General features: G+C 47.9%; 1 protein-coding gene across 2 annotated transcripts in view; it reads left to right on the forward strand.

The window, feature by feature from the left end:
• PPARD (peroxisome proliferator activated receptor delta) overlaps positions 1 to 21,455 on the forward strand; it is a 283,091-nt gene that overhangs the window by 243,619 nt on the left and 18,017 nt on the right. For both annotated transcript variants that reach the window (XM_077295485.1, XM_077295486.1), the window contains one exon: positions 20,523 to 20,710. In XM_077295485.1, coding sequence (XP_077151600.1) covers positions 20,523 to 20,710 — 188 coding nt within the window. The remainder of the gene's footprint in view (positions 1 to 20,522; positions 20,711 to 21,455) is intronic.

Raw genomic sequence — 21,455 nt, forward strand, 5'->3', positions numbered from 1 at the left:
CGTCATTCCCATTTGATTACTGGGCATCAAAATTAGACACCTGGCCAGAATTGGCAGAATATGCATTGCAGGAGCTTGCTTGCCCGGCAGCTAGTGTCCTATCAGAAAGAGTATTCAGTGCTGCAGGTTCAAAATTACCCGAAAAAAGGACTCGTCTGGCTACCCAAAATGTTGATGATCTAACATTCATTAAAATGAACCACAACTGGATTTCGAAATCTTTTGCCCCACCTTGCCCGGCCGACACCTAGCTTTCCTATGAAAAGCTCTTGCCTGTGGACTACTGTGAATTACTTTTCTAATGTCTAATTTACTGCAGCTGATTGTCCAGCATACAACATGTTTACACCTCCCTAAATGGCCAAACTCCCCACACGGGGCCGTGGTATCGCGACTTGGCGCAAGCACCCGTGAGACTGCTGTTTGTCTGAAGAGGTGGGTGTGCTCGCTTTTGGTCGACGGCATTGCTACTGGGTCCCTCATAGTACAATAAAGTGTCTCTGGCGGTGGTGGTGCGCACCCAACGTCAGACACACTGTTGTAACATGAGGGGCCCTGGGCCTGTACCGCCGGCCACAAGAGAGTTCACCCACCCCCAGGTCAAACATTGCTCTACCACTTCCACAGTTATCTCTCACACTTCCACCAATGTTTAGTCTATGCGCTGACATCCTTCCATACCTGCCACTGACAATACCATTGTGTTGACATGTATGATGGTACTTAACATAGTCAGGGGCAGTGTCCTCTATTTACCACAGTAAATACTTTGCGCTAAATTAGTAGGTCTGAAACAACGCAGAGGATCCCACCCCTGAACCTAATGATTGCACCCTTTAGTGTTTTTGTTTTGTTTTAATGCGAGACATTCACATTTATTTGTTGTTTTGGACTACTAACTGGCAGACACTCATTACAATCGGCCTCCGTTGACCAGACCACTGCTGCCCGTGTACCCCTGGAACCAATTATAAAGTGCCTACAGCCAGCCCATTTTATTATGTTAGGCCTTCTAAGCCTGTCTGCAGTCCCTCCTTCCACTAGGCCTCCAATGACCAGACCACTGCTGCCCGTGTCCCCCTGGAACCAATTATAAAGTGCCTACAGCCAGCCCATTTTATTATGTTAGGCCTTGGAAGCCTGTCTGCGGTCCCTCCTTCCACTAGGCCTCCACTGACCTGACCACTGCTGCCCGTGTACCCCTGGAACCAATTATAAAGTGCCTACAGCCAGCCCATTGTATTATGTTAGGCCTTGGAAGCCTGTCTGCGGTCCCTCCTTCCACTAGGCCTCCAATGACCAGACCACTGCTGCCCGTGTCCCACTGGAACCAATTATAAAGTGCCTACAGCCAGCCCATTTTATTATGTTAGGCCTTGGAAGCCTGTCTGCGGTCCCTCCTTCCACTAGGCCTCCACTGACCTGACCACTGCTGCCCGTGTACCCCTGGAACCAATTATAAAGTGCCTACAGCCAGCCCATTTTATTATGTTAGGCCTTCGAAGCCTGTCTGCGGTCCCTCCTTCCACTAGGCCTCCACTGACCTGACCACTGCTGCCCATGTACCCCTGGAACCAATTATAAAGTGCCTACAGCCAGCCCATTTTATTATGTTAGGCCTTCTAAGCCTGTCTGCGGTCCCTCCTTCCACTAGGCCTCCAATGACCAGACCACTGCTGCCCGTGTCCCCCTGGAACCAATTATAAAGTGCCTACAGCCAGCTCATTTTATTATGTTAGGCCTTGGAAGCCTGTCTGCGGTCCCTCCTTCCACTAGGCCTCCACTGACCTGACCACTGCTGCCCGTGTACCCCTGGAACCAATTATAAAGTGCCTACAGCCAGCCCATTTTATTATGTTAGGCCTTGGAAGCCTGTCTGCGGTCCCTCCTTCCACTAGGCCTCCAATGACCAGACCACTGCTGCCCGTGTCCCCCTGGAACCAATTATAAAGTGCCTACAGCCAGCCCATTTTATTATGTTAGGCCTTGGAAGCCTGTCTGCGGTCCCAACTTCCACTAGGCCTCCACTGACCTGACCACTGCTGCCCGTGTACTCCTGGAACCAATTATAAAGTGCCTACAGCCAGCCCATTTTATTATGTTAGGCCTTCGAAGCCTGTCTGCGGTCCCTCCTTCCACTAGGCCTCCAATGACCAGACCACTGCTGCCCGTGTACCCCTGGAACCTATTTTACAGTGCATAGAGCCTATTTTTTTATTTTATTTAATATTAATAAAGCCATGATGGACTACGCTGTACCACGCTATGAGCTACCCAGTTGACAATTCTTTTGCGAGAAAAGCCATCCCACCCCTCCACCAGCATGTTAAAGACCACATTGTCCTTTCATTCTGTCAATCTGTGAGTCCAAAGGTACACCTGACAACAGACACATGGAGCGGTAGGCATGGCCACGGAAGGTTACATGTCCTTTTTGGCGCAATGGGTTAATGTATTGGATGCATGGTCCACACAGGGGACAGCCTGGTAAGTCTGTCTGCAGTCCCTAATTCAAGTTGTCCTCAAATGAATAAATCTGAGCTTCCAACTTGTGGCTCTCATTAAGTGCTGTTTTTTAAAAGATTGTTGGTTCCGGCCTACTAACGGTGTCTGCCCCTGCCTGGTGTTGTCCTCAACTGAATAAAGCTGAGCTTCTACCTTCTGGCTCCCATTAAGTGCTGTTTTTTAAAAGATTGGTGGTTCCGGCCTACTAACGGTGTCTGCCCCTGCCTGGTGTTGTCCTCAACTGAATAAAGCTGAGCTTCTACCTTCTGGCTCTCATTAAGTGCTGTTTTTTAAAAGATTGGTGGTTCCGGCCTACTAACGGTGTCTGCCCCAGCCTGGTGTTGTCCTCAACTGAATAAAGCTGAGATTCTACCTTCTGGCTCTCATTAAGTGCTGTTTTTTAAAAAATTGGTGGTTCCGGCCTACTAACGGTGTCTGCCCCTGCCTGGTGTTGTCCTCAACTGAATAAAGCTGAGCTTCTACCTTTTGGCTCTCATTAAGTGCTGTTTTTTAAAAGATTGGTGGTTCCGGCCTACTAACGGTGTCTGCCCCTGCCTGGTGTTGTCCTCAACTGAATAAAGCTGAGCTTCTACCTTCTGGCTCTCATTAAGTGGTGCTTTTTAAAAAATTGGTGGTTCCGGCCTACTAACGGTGTCTGCCCCTCCCTGGTGTTGTCCTCAACTGAACAAAGCTGAGCTTCCACCTTCTGGCTCTCTTTAAGTGCTGTGTTTTTAAAAATAGGTGGTTATGGGCCTACTAACGGTGTCTGCCCCTGCCTGGTGTTGTCCTCAACTGAATAAAGCTGAGCTTCTACCTTCTGGCTCTGATTAAGCTTTTTTTTTATTTTTTAATTGCTGGATGGGGCCTAATACCTCTGTTTGCTGCTCCCTGGTGTTTGTCCTCAACTGAATAAAGCTGAGCTTCTACCTTCTGGCTCTCATTAAGTGCTGTTTTTAAAAGATTGGTGGTTCCGGCCTACTAACGGTGTCTGCCCCTGCCTGGTGTTGTCCTCAACTGAATAAAGCTGAGCTTCTACCTTCTGGCTTTTGGCCTACAGTAGCAAATATTAAACTGCATTTGGCCTATTAGTGTGTTTGGGCCCTTAAAACAGTGTCTGCTGCTCCTGGGTTTGCTACTCCACTCAACAAAGCAATGCCGCCTGTTTAGTCCTGTTACCAATTTTGAACTGCATATAGCCTACTTTATTCTTTGGCCCTATATCTGTTTCCTCCTCATCCTGCCCATTCCCCAGCCACTGCTAGATGAGTCTGCTGGTACATTGACCTAGACCACTACATTCCCCTTGCACTCTGCACAGCCAGAATCTGACCCTGCTGAAAGTAAGGTTCCCCTTCCCGCATGTTATACCACCTTCCACAGGGACAAAGAGGAAGGTGCAGATGAAAGTGCAGGTTTCTTCAACAGGTAGGGGGGCATACTCATTGGCGACGTCACAGGCACAGGGCCCCTCAGAGTACGCAAAAGTGTTGCTGCCGGTGGGAGGCGCCCCCGCCGTGCAAACACACCGCCGTACTTTGAGGGGCCCTGTGCCAGTGCCAATGCGAACGAGTGGGCCTCCCTGCTTGCTCAGGATCACAGCACTTGCAAAGTTGAAATACATACCTCTCACTGCTCCACCGCCGTGACGTAGTCCACGTTTCCTGGGCCCACTAAAACCTTGAACCAGCCCTACCCCCCACAACTTTTGCCAAATGACCCCCAATTTCCAATGCCCAACTATTATTAGAAAGTTTATTAAGATTGACAAGCTTCAGAAACAAGAATGGATGTTTTTGGCATTAAAATGGGCACTGTAGGTGTTTTCCTGGCCTCCACTCACTGCCGACTATGCTTCCCCATTGACTTGCATTGGGTTTCATGTTTCGGTCGATCCCCGACTTTTCGCGATAATCGGCCGACTGCACACGACTCGACTCTGGACAAAGTCGGGTTTCACAAAACCCGACTCGACCTTAAAAAAATGAAAGTCGCTCAACCCTAGTTGTGAGTAGGGTTGAGCGACTTTCATTTTTTTAAGGTCGAGTCGGGTTTTGTGAAACCCGACTTTGTCCAGAGTCGAGTAGAGTGCAGTCGGCCGATTATCGCTAAAAGTCGGGGATCGACCGAAACACGAAACCCAATGCAGGTCAATGGGGAAGCATAGTCGGCAGTTAGTGGAGGCCAGGAAAACACCTACAGTGCCCATTTTAATGCCAAAAACATCCACTCTTGTTTCTGAAGCTTGTCAATCTTAATTAACTTTATAATAATAGTTGGGCATTGGAACTTGGGGGTCATTTTGCAAAAGTTGTGGAGGGTAGGGCTGGTTCAAGCTTTTAGTGGGCCCAGGAAACGTGGACTACGTCACGGCGGTGGAGCAGTGAGAGGTAAGTATGTCAAGTTTGCAAGTGCTGTGATCCTAAGCAAGCAGGGAGGCCCCCTCGTTGGCATTGGCACTGGCACAGGGCCCCTCAAAGTACAGCGGTGTGTTTGCACGGCGGGGGCGCCTCCCACCAGCAGCGACACTTTTGCGTACTCTGAGGGGCCCTGTGCCAGTGACGTCGCCAACGAGTATGCCCCCCCCACCTGATGAAGGAACCTGCACTTTCATCTGCACCTTCCTCTTTGTCCCTGTGTAAGGTGGTATAACATGCGGGAAGGGGAACCTTACTTTCAGCAGGGTAAGATTCTGGATGTGTAGAGTGCAAGGGGAATGTAGTGGTCTAGGTCATTGTACCAGCAGACTCATCTAGCAGTGGCTGGGGAATGGGCAGGATGAGGAGGAGGAAACAGATATAGGGCCAAAGAATAAAGTAGGCTAAATGCAGTTCAAAATTGGTAACAGGACTAAACAGGCGGCATTGCTTTGTTGAGTGGAGTAGCAAACCCAGGAGCAGCAGACACTGTTTTAAGGGCCCAAACACACTAATAGGCCAAATGCAGTTTAATATTTGCTACTGTAGGCCAAAAGCCAGAAGGTAGAAGCTCAGCTTTATTCAGTTGAGGACAACACCAGGCAGGGGCAGACACCGTTAGTAGGCCGGAACCACCAATCTTTTAAAAAACAGCACTTAATGAGAGCCAGAAGGTAGAAGCTCAGCTTTATTCAGTTGAGGACAACACCAGGCAGGGGCAGACACCGTTAGTAGGCCGGAACCACCAATCTTTTAAAAAACAGCACTTAATGAGAGCCAGAAGGTAGAAGCTCAGCTTTATTCAGTTGAGGACAACACCAGGCAGGGGCAGACACCGTTAGTAGGCCGGAACCAACAATCTTTTAAAAAACAGCACTTAATGAGAGCCAGAAGGTGGAAGCTCAGATTTATTCATTTGAGGACAACTTGAATTAGGGACTGCAGACAGACTTACCAGGCTGTCCCCTGTGTGGACAATGCATCCAATACATTAACCCATTGCGCCACAAAGGACACGTAACCTTCCGTGGCCATGCCTTCTCCTCCATGTGTCTGTTGTCAGGTGTACCTTTGGACTCACAGATTGACAGAATGAAAGGACAATGTGGTCTTTAACATGCTGGTGGAGGGGTGGGATGGCTTTTCTCGCAAAAGAATTGACAACTGGGAAGCTCATAGCGTGGTACAGCGTAGTCCATCATGGCTTTATTAATATTAAATAAAATAAAAAAATAGGCTCTATGCACTGTAAAATAGGTTCCAGGGGTACACGGGCAGCAGTGGTCTGGTCATTGGAGGCCTAGTGGAAGGAGGGACCGCAGACAGGCTTCGAAGGCCTAACATAATAAAATGGGCTGGCTGTAGGCACTTTATAATTGGTTCCAGGGGTACACGGGTAGCAGTGGTCAGGTCAGTGGAGGCCTAGTGGAAGGAGGGACCGCAGACAGGCTTCCAAGGCCTAACATAATAAAATGGGTTGGCTGTAGGCACTTTATAATTGGTTCCAGGGGGACACGGGCAGCAGTGGTCTGGTCATTGGAAGCCTAGTGGAAGGAGGGACCGCAGACAGGCTTCCAAGGCCTAACATAATAAAATGGGCTGGCTGTAGGCACTTTATAATTGGTTCCAGGGGTACACGGGCAGCAGTGGTCAGGTCAGTGGAGGCCTAGTGGAAGGAGGGACCGCAGACAGGCTTCCAAGGCCTAACATAATAAAATGGGCTGGCTGTAGGCACTTTATAATTGGTTCCAGGGGGACACGGGCAGCAGTGGTCTGGTCATTGGAGGCCTAGTGGAAGGAGGGACCGCAGACAGGCTTAGAAGGCCTAAAATAATAAAATGGGCTGGCTGTAGGCACTTTATAATTGGTTCCAGGGGTACACGGGCAGCAGTGGTCTGGTCAACGGAGGCCGATTGTAATGAGTGTCTGCCAGTTAGTAGTCCAAAACAACAAATAAATGTGAATGTCTCGCATTAAAACAAAACAAAAACACTAAAGGGTGCAATCATTAGGTTCAGGGGTGGGATCCTCTGCGTTGTTTCAGACCTACTAATTTAGCGCAAAGTATTTACTGTGGTAAATAGAGGACACTGCCCCTGACTATGTTAAGTACCATCATACATGTCAACACAATGGTATTGTCAGTGGCAGGTATAGAAGGATGTCAGCGCATAGACTAAACATTGGTGGAAGTGTGAGAGATAACTGTGGAAGTGGTAGAGCAATGTTTGACCTGGGGGTGGGTGAACTCTCTTGTGGCCGGCGGTACAGGCCCAGGGCCCCTCATGTTACAACAGTGTGTCTGACATTGGGTGTGCACCACCACCGCCAGAGACACTTTATTGTACTATGAGGGACCCAGTAGCAATGCCGTCGACCAAAAGCGAGCACACCCACCTCTACAGAAAAACAGCAGTCTCACGGGTGCTTGCGCCAAGTCGCGATACCACGGCCCCGTGTGGGGAGTTTGGCCATTTAGGGAGGTGTAAACATGTTGTATGCTGGACAATCAGCTGCAGCAAATTAGACATTAGAAAAGTAATTCACAGTAGTCCACAGGCAAGAGCTTTTCATAGGAAAGCTAGGTGTCGGCCGGGCAAGGTGGGGCAAAAGATTTCGAAATCCAGTTGTGGTTCATTTTAATGAATGTTAGATCATCAACATTTTGGGTAGCCAGACGAGTCCTATTTTCGGTTAATATTGAACCTGCAGCACTGAATACTCTTTCTGATAGGACACTAGCTGCCGGGCAAGCAAGCTCCTGCAATGCATATTCTGCCAATTCTGGCCAGGTGTCTAATTTTGATGCCCAGTAATCAAATGGGAATGACGGTTGAGGGAGAACATCGATAAGGGATGAAAAATAGTTAGTAACCATACTGGACAAATGTTGTCTCCTGTCACTTTCAATTGATGCAGCAGTACCTGTCCTGTCTGCGGTCACAGCAAAATCAGTCCACAACCTGGTCAGAAAACCACTCTGTCCAACGCCACTTCTAATGTGTGCACCCCTAACACTCCTAGTCTGCTGGCCCCTGGAGCTCGTGTGAGAACGATCACGTGCGCTGTGTGCTGGGAATGCCTGAAGCAAACGGTCAACAAGAGTTGATTGTTTGGTTGCTAATATTAGTTCCAAGTTCTCATGTGGCATAATATTTTGCAATTTGCCTTTATAGCGTGGATCAAGGAGGCAGGCCAACCAGTAATCGTCATCGTTCATCATTTTCGTAATGCGTGTGTCCCTTTTTAGGATACGTAAGGCATAATCCACCATGTGGGCCAAAGTTCCAGTTGACAAATCTCCAGTTGTGATTGGTTGAGGGGCAGTTTCAGGCAAATCTACGTCCCTTGTGTCCCTCAAAAAACCAGAACCCGGCCTTGCCACGCAACCAATTTCCAGTGCCCCCGGGAAAGCTTCCTCATTAAAAATAAACTCATCCCCATCATCCTCCTCATCCTCCACCTCCTCTTCGCCCACTACCTCATCCTGTACACTGCCCTGACCAGACAATGGCTGACTGTCATCAAGGCTTTCCTCTTCCTCTGGTGCAGACGCCTGATCCTTTATGTGCGTCAAACTTTGCATCAGCAGACACATTAGGGGGATGCTCATGCTTATTATGGCGTTGTCTGCACTAACCAGCCGTGTGCATTCCTCAAAACACTGAAAGACTTGACACATGTCTTGTATCTTCGACCACTGCACACCAGACAACTCCATGTCTGCCATCCTACTGCCTGCCCGTGTATGTGTATCCTCCCACAAAAACATAACAGCCCGCCTCTGTTGGCACAGTCTCTGAAGCATGTGCAGTGTTGAGTTCCACCTTGTTGCAACGTCTATGATTAGGCGATGCTGGGGAAGGTTCAAAGACCGCTGATAGGTCTGCATACGGCTGGAGTGTACAGGCGAACGTCGGATATGTGAGCAAAGTCCACGCACTTTGAGGAGCAGGTCGGAGAACCCAGGATAAGTTTTCAATAAGCACTGCACCACCAGGTTTAAGGTGTGAGCCAGGCAAGGAATGTGTTTCAGTTGGGAAAGGGAGATGGCAGCCATGAAATTCCTTCCGTTATCACTCACTACCTTGCCTGCCTCAAGATCTACTGTGCCCAGCCACGACTGCGTTTCTTGTTGCAAGAACTCGGACAGAACTTCCGCGGTGTGTCTGTTGTCGCCCAAACACTTCATAGCCAATACAGCCTGCTGACGCTTGCCAGTAGCTGGCCCATAATGGGACAACTGGTGTGCAACAGTGTCATCTGCCGATGGAGTGGTTGGCCGACTGCGGTCTGTGGAAGAGCTGTCGCTTCTGCAGGAGGACGAGGAGGAGGAGGAGGGGGTGCGAACTCCTACAGCCAACTGTTTCCTAGACCGTGGGCTAGGCACAACTGTCCCGAAATTGATGTCCCCTGTGGACCCTGCATCCACCACATTCACCCAGTGTGCCGTGATGGACACATAACGTCCCTGGCCATGCCTACTGGTCCATGTATCTGTAGTCAGGTGCACCTTTGTACTCACAGATTGCCTGAGTGCATGGACGATGCGCTGTTTAACATGCTGGTGCAGGGCTGGGATGGCTTTTCTGGAAAAAAAGTGTCGACTGGGTAGCTCGTATCGTGGTTCAGCGTACTCCATCAGGGCTTTGAAAGCTTCGCTTTCAACTAAACGGTAGGGCATCATCTCCAACGAGATTAGTCTAGCTATGTGGGCATTAAAACCCTGTGTACGCGGATGCGAGGATAAGTACTTCCTTTTTCTAACCAGAGTCTCATGTAGGGTGAGCTGGACTGGAGAGCTGGAGATCGTGGAACTTTCGGGTGTGCCGGTGGACATGGCAGACTGAGAGACGGTTGGAGACGGTATTGTTTCCGCCGGTGCCCTAGATGCAATATTTCCTCCTACAAAACTGGTGATTCCCTGACCCTGACTGCTTTTGGCTGGCAAAGAAACCTGCACAGATACTGCCGGTGGTGCGGAAAATGGTGGCCTTACAGTGACGGAAGGGATGTTGCGTTGCTGACTAGCTTCATTGGCCGAGGGTGCTACAACCTTAAGGGACGTTTGGTAGTTAGTCCAGGCTTGAAAATGCATGGTGGTTAAGTGTCTATGCATGCAACTAGTATTGAGACTTTTCAGATTCTGACCTCTGCTTAAGCTAGTTGAACATTTTTGACAGATGACTTTGCGCTGATCAATTGGATGTTGTTTAAAAAAATGCCAGACTGCACTCTTCCTAGCATCGGATCCCTTTTCAGGGATTGCAGACTGAGCTTTAACCGGATGGCCACGCTGTCCTCCAACAGGTTTTGGCTTTGACACGCGTTTTGGCCCAGATATGGGACCGGCAGATGGAACCTGTTGCGATGTTGATGCCTGCTGCTGCCCCTCCTCCACCTCCGCTTCTGAACTACTGCCGCCTGCACCCTGTTCCCCCAATGGCTGCCAATCGGGGTCAACAACTGGGTCATCTATTACCTCCTCTTCGAGCTCGTGTGCAACTTCGTCTGTGTCACCGTGTCGGTCGGTGGTATAGCGTTCGTGGCGGGGCAACATAGTCTCATCAGGGTCTGATTGTGGATCAGTACCCTGAGAGGGCAATGTTGTGGTCTGAGTCAAAGGAGCAGCATAGTACTCTGGCTGTGGCTGTGCATCAGTGCACTCCATGTCAGAATCTACTTGTAATGGGCATGGCCTGTTAAGTGTTTCACTTTCTAAGCCAGGGACGGTATGTGTAAAGAGCTCCATGGAGTAACCCGTTGTGTCGCCTGCTGCATCCTTCTCTCTTGTTGTTGTTTTTGCTGAAGAGGACAAGGAAGCGACTTGTCCCTGACCGTGAACATCCACAAGCGACGCGCTGTTTTTACATTTACCAGTTTCAGAAGAGGAGGCAAAAGAGCTAGAGGCTGAGTCTGCAAGGTAAGCCAAAACTTGCTGTTGCTGCTCCGGCTTTAAAAGCGGTTTTCCTACTCCCAGAAAAGAGAGCGTTCGAGGCCTTGTGTAGCCAGACAACGTACCTGGCTCCTCAGCTCCAGACTTAGGTGGAATATTTTTATCCCCACGACCACCTGATGCTCCACTACCACTACCCATCATTACCAGCTGACAATGAACGCCCACGGCCACGACCTCTTGCACAAGACTTCCTCATTGTTTTAAAAACTTAACCAAAGTAACTTTATTTGTTGCTGTCAAACAACTTACACGGTGAGCTATAACTTCAGTATGATTTCAATATCCCTTTACAGGTTGGTGAGACCACAAGGAAAATCAGGCCCAATGTTACACACTCTGTTTTCTGTGGCACCAAATCACAGAGATGCCACAAACGCAGGACTTTCACTCAAGCACAAATGTCAATATTAATCTCCCACCTATTTTATTTTTTTTTTTCAGGGAGACTTTAGAAACCAAATAAGATAAAATGATTTTTTCAGGGACAATTTAGAAACCAAATAATAATAATAAAAAAAGGCTTTCTATGGCCCACTGAGTGAGAGATGGCACACACAGGAGTCAGGAGTGGCACACAAGCCCTGAGGCCAATATTTTTCTCCCACTGATTGATGTAGTGATTTTTTTTCAGGTAGATTTTAGAACCCAAATCAAGCAAAAAAATTAATAGGCTTTCTATGGCCCACTGAGTGAGAGATGGCACACACAGGAGTCAGGAGTGGCACACGAGTCCTGAGGCCAATATTTTTCTCCCACTGATTGATGTAGTGATTTTTTTTCAGGTAGATTTTAGAACCCAAATCAAGCAAAAAAATTAATAGGCTTTCTATGGCCCACTGAGTGAGAGATGGCACACACAGGAGTCAGGAGTGGCACACAAGCCCTGAGGCCAATATTTTTCTCCCACTGATTGATGTAGTGATTTTTTTTCAGGTAGATTTTAGAACCCAAATCAAGCAAAAAAATTAATAGGCTTTCTATGGCCCACTGAGTGAGAGATGGCACACACAGGAGTCAGGAGTGGCACACAAGCCCTGAGGCCAATATTTTTCTCCCAATGATTGATGTAGTGATTTTTTTTCAGGTAGATTTTAGAACCCAAATCAAGCAAAAAAATTAATAGGCTTTCTATGGCCCACTGAGTGAGAGATGGCACACACAGGGATGGCACTCTAGCAGAAATGCCAATCTTAATCTCCCACAAAAAAAAAAAAAAAACAGGGACTGTCCTACAATTACTATCTCCCTGCAGTAATCTCGGCCAGGTATGGCAGGCAGCAATAAGGAGTGGACTGATGCACAAATTAAATAAAAAGTGTGGACAAACAAAAAAGATGGCTGTGCAGAAAGGAAGGAACAAGAGGATTTGTGCTTTGAAAAAAGCAGTTGGTTTGCACAGTGGCGTACACACAGCAATGCAGCTATCAGGGAGCCTTCTAGGGCAGCCCAATGAGCTACAGCGCTGAGGAAAAAAAAAAATGTAGCTTCCACTGTCCCTGCACACCGAAGGTGGTGTTGGACAGTGGAAATCGCTACAGCACAAGCGGTTTGGTGGTTATTGGACCCTGCCTAACGCTATCCCTGCTTCTGACGAAGCGGCAGCAACCTCTCCCTAAGCTCAGATCAGCAGCAGTGAGATGGCGGTCGGCGGGAACGCCCCTTTATAGCCCCTGTGACGCCGCAGACAGCAAGCCAATCAGTGCAATGCCCTTCTCTAAGATGGTGGGGACCAGGACCTATGTCATCACGCTGCCCACACTCTGCGTTCACCTTCATTGGCTGAGAAATGGCGCTTTTCGCGTCATTGAAACGCGACTTTGGCGTGAAAGTCGCGTACCGCATGGCCGACCCCGCACAGGGGTCGGATCGGGTTTCATGAAACCCGACTTTGCCAAAAGTCGGCGACTTTTGAAAATGAACGACCCGTTTCGCTCAACCCTAGTTGTGAGGACTATCCCGTGGTGCTCAGCAGGGAAGGACTACAACACACAAGCGCTAGAGGGTAGGGTTCCCTTTGCAGATTTCCACCTGCAAAGGGAACTCTGGATGTGCCATCGGACCAGCCAGGCTTGCGCAGCCCGGTTAACCATATTCCGGATTGAGGATCTTGAAGCCTTCAGTAAAGAGGTAAAGAGACTGCAACCTGGTGTCCTCGTTATTTACTGCAAACTGCACCGCACCACTACAACATCACCACCATCTCGCACACCCTTTCATTGGGCGCCCCTCAGCAGGGTCTCGGACCGGGTCTAGCCACCGTGACAACCCCGGAGCAGAGACTCAGAGGCCCGGTACCGGGTATCCCTCGGCCCTGCGGCAGTGGGGGTGCTGCAATTTTGGCGTCACGAACAGGATCTACTTAAGCCTGAAGAATCAGGTCATGTGTGCCTTGGAACTGGGATTTATTATACTTGGACTGTGATTTATTGCAAAGACTGTGCCATGCCACTTGCCGCCAAAATCCGCCATTACAGCGCTGAGGAGAGCGCAGGAGAAGAAGAGGGGCGTGGAGTGGGCGTAGACAAGCTGGAGGGCGCGAAAGACAATGGCCGCCCAGTCTAAGTATTTCTGCGTCCTGAGGACGTGCCCGTCAGCAGCCGAGGTCCGCCTCCTTATTCTCTTTGGAGGATGGAGACCATGGAGACGGGGCCGCCCACAAAAGAGACCGCGGGAAGAGTACACTGGAGAGGAAGCGAAGATGGCGACGCCGGGAGCACCGCGTGGGAATGACCCGACTCAGCGAGAGGCTGCACAACTCGACACAGCCCCGGACACGCCATCAATGCGGGAACTGACCCTTGCGGAGCTACTGATGGGCCAACCCCCCTGGCCGCCGTCCGAGGAGTGTGTGGCTGCAGCTGAGGCCCGGCAGATAGCCTACCGCCTGGAGGCCGAAGCCCTTGTGATCGCTCGGCTGGGCCAACCTACGGAGGTCTGCCTGTCTCCGGTGTCCCCCGCTTCTTTCATCCCAACTGCGGCGGAGTGTGAGCTGCAGGCACAGGGCCTGAGGATCCTGCCGGAGGCGGAACACCTGCAGCGCCTGATGACAGAGTGGCGGAACAGGCCCCAACCCGCGGCCCAGGTCGATCTAACAAGCGTCGCGGAGACTCCACCATCACACTGGGGTGTTGTGGTGTCCTTCAAATCCCGGAAGGGAAGGGGAGTTATCCAGGAGATCGGGGAGCCACTACAGGTCCGTGTTGATCGGGAAGAAGTGGAGCCCTGCGGGGGAAGGTACGATTCCGACCTGGAGCCTGGCGACGCAGTGACCTACACCCAGTGGAGGAGGGAGGTCGGCTGGATAGCTCGGGGCGTCCAGCGGTGTGTCGCACTCCAGGCCGATACCGGGACATCTGAGGACGAGCCCCCTGCAGAGAAGGCGATGGAACCTGTCTCCGTGGAACCTCCGGAAGTCCGGGCTCACCGTGTGCCCCTGGGTCGCGCTTGCCCACGAGTAAGGAGGGCATCCCGCAGAGGGATCCTGTCGTTGCTGGAGCCAGGACCGGCCCTTGCTGCACCAACGCGACCCGTTGGCCGGGTGAGGCCTGGAAGGAGACCACCCCCTGCACTACAAGAAGACTAAGTAAGCAAAAATGCTTTAATGATTGTAAATAGTTCATTGTTTTTCTACTGTTTTGCTGCTAAAACCCGTCTAGGGTTACTCTTAAAGGGATCCCTTTGTTGACCCGGGATCCCTATTGCTTTTTGTTTGTTACCCACTTTTGCTCCAGTTATTAAGAGACTGCCAAATCATGGACGGTGAATGATTCACAAACTGATGTTGTAAATAGTTTGCACCTTCTTAAAGGTGCTCTCTACTGGTTTTACATAAAGAAAGGACTCTTTGCGAAGACACTGGTCGCAGAACCAGCAACGGAGTCCTTACTGCGAACAGACTTGCAGCTTGAGAAGTTGCACTACCTCATAGAGACTTGGTTCCCTCTTAAAGGGAATGTTCACATATTGCACTTATGAATAGTGTTGCCTTAAGATGGTTAAATGGCAATAATGTCTTGAAAGTAGAAGTTAAATGTAACTAATTAGTTGATTGTAAGAAATGTTGGTAATGTGCTCTGAAATAAAGTCCTGTAAAGATGAAAGCTAGAAGAAAGATGCAGCAGGCCCGTAGGGGTAGACATAGCGTCCTGCATACAAGTCAGTAAGAAAGTAATAAAGGAAGTTTAATGTTGTATTTAATAGAAAATGTTTAATAATGTGCTAGAAAATGAGGACAGGAAGTGAACCCGTAGGGGTTAGTGGCGAGTCCTCTTAGGAGCCATACAGAGATGGCTCAGTGATCTTGAACTGAAAGAAAAATGATATGTTCTATACTGTGTATAGTAGTAGAAAGACAGTAGGCCCGGGCGGAAAGGGGCGGTCCTGTAACAGAAAGGAGAGGCAGTAGGTCTGGAGCAGTTAGGACAGGCGGTCCTGCAGATTTAAAGAAGGAGAATGCATAAAAGTTGATTAGCCTTATAATGTGTTATAAGAAGGTCTTTAGTGGATCCAGCGAGTACGTCCTTAAAGGCAATGTTAAATTATTGTTCAAAGATTTTGCACTTAGCAGAATACCCGGTTGGGTAAGAAAAGTATTTATAGTATGTTAATTGAAGTATTTAACCATGTTTGTAACGTTCAAGTGTCCTCACCTCCCATAAAGGGAAGTTCTGTTAAAAAGTTTACTTGTACTTGCATTTTCAAAATTGTATGTCTTTTTGCTGACATGTATTGTTGTTTTCTTCCCAGTCCAGGAGTACTGGATTTAACCGGGGGGAGTGCAGCGCCCCAGAGTCCTGGTCGTTGCAGTACTGTTGCTCCGCCGCTAAGGGGGGCTATGGTACGTCTGATGGCACTGAAGGAGTTCTTCTGACCAGGTATCACAGACACCAATACATTTCACAGTCTGGCCTCCAGGGGGAGCTAAGGGTTCTATTTATTAGGCCACTCCTCACAATCTGGTAAAACTGGGGGTTAGGCAGGAAGTTAGAGAGAAAGCTGACTGGGTTGGAACCAGGCAACACCTTGTGGCAGAGGGTGTTGTAGGGGAAGATTCGGAGAGGTCCCTGTCAGGGGTGGGATCCTGACAGAGGCCTAGCAAACAGAGAGAACGTTACGGGACCGCGCCTGCACGATATAGCGGCGGTACCCCAAGAAAGGATAAGAAGCGAGGTATATTGTGCTGAGTGAGAAACGAGATCAACGCAACAAGGAGAATACCAGTAGGAGTCGTGCTGTAAGACAAGGCAAAATCCTATTGAGGTGCATAACCGGTGGCCGGAACGCCGAGGAAGTATAGAGCTCCAAGCCAAACTCCAAACCTATGGCAGGACAGTCAGTTATAGGCGGGCTGTCTCACCCAATTGACCTAGGAAGACACAGGGGGGTAACAACAGGAGTGGGGCGACGCTAGAGTCCCGGAAGAGCTCCGAGCCTCCCCGTCATACAGGTGCGTCCTAACCATAAGATCTGGGGGACGTGGAAGAACATCAGAATCGAGTTGTGAGGGAACACGAGAAACAGACATAACAGTTGTGAGGACTATCCCGTGGTGCTCAGCAGGGAAGGACTACAACACACAAGCGCTAGAGGGTAGGCACAGATTTCCACCTGCAAAGGGAACTCTGGATGTGCCATCGGACCGGCCAGGCTTGCACAGCCCGGTTAACCATATTCCGGATTGAGGATCTTGAAGCCTTCAGTAAAGAGGTAAAGAGACTGCAACCTGGTGTCCTCGTTATTTACTGCAACCTGCACCGCACCACTACAACATCACCACCATCTCGCACACCCTTTCATTGGGCGCCCCTCAGCAGGGTCTCGGACCGGGTCTAGCCACCGTGACAACCCCGGAGCAGAGACTCAGAGGCTCGGTACCGGGTACCCCTCGGCCCTGCGGCAGTGGGGGCGCTGCAGTTACATGCAACGTTTTTTGGTGGCGACGGTCCGATGCTCACGACGCAACCGTCGCACGACGGTTGCGACGTGTGTCAATGCGTCGCACTGCGTCGCTAATAAGTCTATGGAGAAAAAACGCATCCTGCAAACAATTTTGCAGGATGCGTTTTTTCTGCAAAACGACGCATAGCGACGTGCAGTGCACGACGCTAGTGTGAAAGAGGCCTAATATGTAATATGAATACTTCCAGTCAGATACCAACTAAACATGCCTGGCCTCAGTTTTCTTTTATTGAGTGAGGTCATGCACATCTAGTTGGCACGTGACTAAATGTATGCAAATCGCCACATCTGGTAGCGGCATCGGGAGCGAGTGCTGTGAGGATTCATAAGTCTATTGTCACATAGAGTGACTGAAAAATTGAACCCCCAAGTCTGGATAACCCCTTTATCAGTTCAATATCAGTTGTCTAAGGAGAAAACCTCTTTAAAGGGAATCTGTCAGTAGAATCAATCCTCCTAAGTCGTCTACACTCCCTGACAGAAGTTATGACCCTTATCCATGTTATGTAAATAAAAGCTTATAACCTAACGTTAAATTCATCCTTTGGTTGTATAAATTATTCTTTTGAAAGCTGAAACCCTCCGAAATGTGGTTTAGGTTAAGAAAATAAATTGGTATCAATGCAGAAATATTGGTCAGTTAATGGACACAGAATGGTCAGATTTTGGCAAGACAAAAGTTTTGTCGCCCACAGAAAGTAATGTGATATTCAAACAAATAATTAACTTAAAATACAAATATATGTTGCATTACATTGGTGAATTAAGTTGTGGTGCTATTAGAGTCATATTTAATATTTTGTGTGACTTCCATGAGCTTGAAGGACTGCATCCATGCTGTTCAACAATGATTCATACAATTTATTAATGAAGTCATCAGGAATAGCAAAGAATGCAGTCATACATGCCTCCCAGAGTTCATCTAGATTCTTTGGTTTTGTCTTTCAAGCTTCCTCTTTCATCCTACCCCAAACATGCTCAATGATGTTCATGTCTGGTGCCTGGGCTGGCCAGTCCTTGAGCACCTTGATCTTTTTTGCCTGGAGGAACTTTGTTGTACAGATGGATGTATGAGATGGAGCACCATCCTGCTGCAGAATTTGACCCCTTTTATGATTTGGAATATAAGAGGTAGCTAATACTTCTTGATATTTTAGGCTATTGATATTGCCTTCCACCTTGCAAATGTTTTGCACACTCCCATACTGAATGTAAACCAGACCAGGATCTTTCCACCACCAAATTTAACTGTTTTCTGGGTGTATTTTGGATCCATACGGGCCCCAGTAGGTCTCCTGCCGTACTTGTGGTGGCTGTGGTATAATTCTACTGAAGATTCATTAGAGAAATCCACCTTCTGCCACTTTTCCAGCATCCATCTGTTTAGCAGGCTGTGGGACTTTGCAAATGCCACACAGTTTTTTATTTGCCTTTTGTTTAGTACTGGCTTCTGAGCACTGATTTGCTCATGGAGGCCATTTTCGAGACAGAATCCTACAAACTGTTCTAATTGACACAGGGACTTGAGGTGACCAGGCCTGTTGGAGCTCTGCTGCAGTGGAAGAGGGGCTTGCTTTGGATTTTCTAACCAACAAACGTTCCTCCTGAGCAGTTGTCTTGCAGGGTTTGCCAGACCTGGGCTTGTCAAACACATCTCCAGTCTCTTCAAATCTTTCTTTAATTCTTTGTAATTGACGCTGAGACACATTAAAGGTGCCAGCCACCTCTGCAGTGGATCTGGTCTTCAGCCTATTGATAATCCAGGCTTTGGTCGCAGGGTGGATTTTTGGCATGCTGTCAGAGCTCAAGTTGCAGTTCAAGTGAAGGTCTGGGGTGCTGGGTTTCTTTTTATACACACACACTAATTAACTGATCATTTACTAAGCACAGGTGAGGATGTAAACTAGGATTGGGTGCATTATATGACCAGGCGACAAAACTTTTGTCTTGCCAAAATCTGACCATTCTGTGTCCATTAATTGATCAATATTTCTGCATTGATGCCAATTTATTTTCTTAACCTAAACCACATTTCCGAGGGTTTCAGCTTTCAAAAGAATAATTTATACAACCAATGGATGAATTTAATGTCAAGTTATAAGCTTTTATTTACATAACATGGATAAGAGACATAACTTCTGTCAGGGAGTGTATATGGGCTTTCTGGTCATAGGAAGATTAATAAAATGATACCTTGATATTTGTCACTCTATGTCTTATTCCAGAGAAATACATGTTTTTCATATATGTAAATGAGCTGTTCCAGACTATGGGCTGGACATTGATTTACATGAGAATCTGCCTCCAGAGCTTATGTTAAATAATAATGGGAAATACCAGTGTGATATGTAATGGCTGTTCTGTGCTCATAATCATACACAGTTCTGTAATCTGCGTGTGTCCTCTCATTGCTTCAGCTTCTATCTCACAGGCAGCCAGTGTTGCAATATTGCTGCAAGACAACAGAGCTGTGAGAGCTGCAGCTTCTAACGTGTTTTTTATGAGATACAGTTCAGTTCTACTGTCCTGTCTTGGTTACATGTCTCACACTGGTATCGCCCACTTTTTGAAAAAAAAAATAGAACATCTGGTGCAATGGATCCTGCTACCCCATCTGAGATCAGCATAATGCAGGGCAGATTTGCTTCAAGGATAGCAAGATTTCCACAAAAGTTTAAAACATTCTTTCAGAATGACTGTTCTACATGGATGTAATTCTACATCAATTAAGGCATGTGCTTAATGTCACAACATCACAACCCTGGACCAGATTTGCGTCAGAGTACAATAAAACATTAACACTTCATAGGTATGAACTTCTATTTAGTTTTCTTAATTTATTTTTTATTTTATTATTTCAGCCAGCAAAAAAAGGTATTCACTACTGTAAATTGTCAATTTTATGTCATCTATTTATTATTAGTTAACACAATTAGTTTCCTATTGGTTAAAGGGAACCTGTCACCCCCAAAATGGCTTGTGAGGTAAGCTCACCGGCATCAGGGGCTTATCTACAGCATTCTGTAATGCTGTAGATAAGCCGCCGATGTTACCTGAAAGAGGAGAAAAAGACGTTAGATTATACTCACCCAGGGGCGGTCCCGTTGCGGTCTGGTCGGATGGGTGTCTCCGGACCGCTCCGGCGCCTCCCATCTTCGTTCCATGACGTCCTCTTCGGGTCTTTACGCCGCGGCTCCGGCGCAGGCGTACTTTGCCTGCTCTGTTGAGTGCAGTGCAAAGTACTGCAGTGCACAGGCGCCGGGCCTCTCTGACCTTTCTGGCACCTGCACACTGCAGTACTTTGCTCTGCCCTCAACAGGGCAGGCAAAGTACGCCTGCGCCGGAGCCGCGGCGTAAAGACCCGAAGAGGACGTCATGGAATGAAGATGGGAGGCGCCTGAGCAGACCGGAGACACCCATCCGACCGGACCGCAATGGGACCGCCCCTGGGTGAGTATAATCTAACGTCTTTTTCTCCTCTTTCATGTAACATCGGGGGCTTATCTACAGCATTACAGAACGCTGTAGATAAGCCCCTGATGCCGGTGAGCTTACCTCACCAGCCATTTTGGGGGTGACAGGTTCCCTTTAAAGCTTCTGAAAGAAGTGCAAATCTTCTAGACTTTAACTGACTTTTACCAATGGGTAACCTAGTTCTTTACTTTTTTTATTTTGAATTCCTTTAGCAATTAGGTTTGGCCGAATGCCAGAAGCGGAAAGGAGACGTCTTGTACAGCCTTCCACGGAGGACACAGATTCTCCTGTGTCTGACTTGGTGGCTCTTTCCCAGAGAATCCACTCTTCCTATATGAGTACATTCACCATGACAAAGAAAAGAGCACGGGATATTCTGACTGGCAAGAGTAGCATTTCGGTGAGGAGAGTGATAATACTGACCAAGTGGCAATGCCAAAAAAAAAACAAAGTTAACTATTAATCAATATAAAGTTGTCTATGATAATTAACAATGAAATGATTTGTTATACTGACAAATTATGTAAATCCCAGACTACTTACTTTAAAGCAGCTGATGAAGTGAATTACCTTTTCATTGGGCTCGCAATAATACAGAACCCATAATAATGGTGACCATACATATTAGATTCAGATGAGTAAAACCTGTCAATCACCTAATGTGTGTGACTTGTCCTGCCCCCCCTTTAACTTGCTTTTTACTAGTACAGTAAGTGATTAGCCAATATCAATAATTGGTTACAAAGCAGTATATGGTCCAGCTGCACAGGATATCTACAGTCTATAAAGTATAAGGAGATCCGCAGCACTTCAAACTAGTTCAAAGTATATGGTGATTGATTCATAATCATAACTAAACTGCTATACTTTAAACCACTTTGTGTAGTGCTGCAAATCTTGTAGTTCATGATCAGCTGACATCTATTCAGACTGTTTGAAGGAAAGGAATAGTCGTGCATGTTGGCTTTTAGCATACCGATCTCATATTCACCAGAAAGATAATGCACTGCAGTCACCTCTAGCAGATGCTTACTTATCTCTTCCCACTAAGAAGACATGCACGCTGGTTTGGTTATGTATGGGGAGTTTGTTCGGAATAGCTTTTTGTCAAATGAGTGTTATCCGTGCACTTTGACATCAAAATT

The sequence above is a fragment of the Ranitomeya variabilis genome, chromosome 3 (assembly GCF_051348905.1).
Source record: "Ranitomeya variabilis isolate aRanVar5 chromosome 3, aRanVar5.hap1, whole genome shotgun sequence".
Classification (NCBI taxonomy): Eukaryota; Metazoa; Chordata; class Amphibia; order Anura; family Dendrobatidae; genus Ranitomeya; species Ranitomeya variabilis.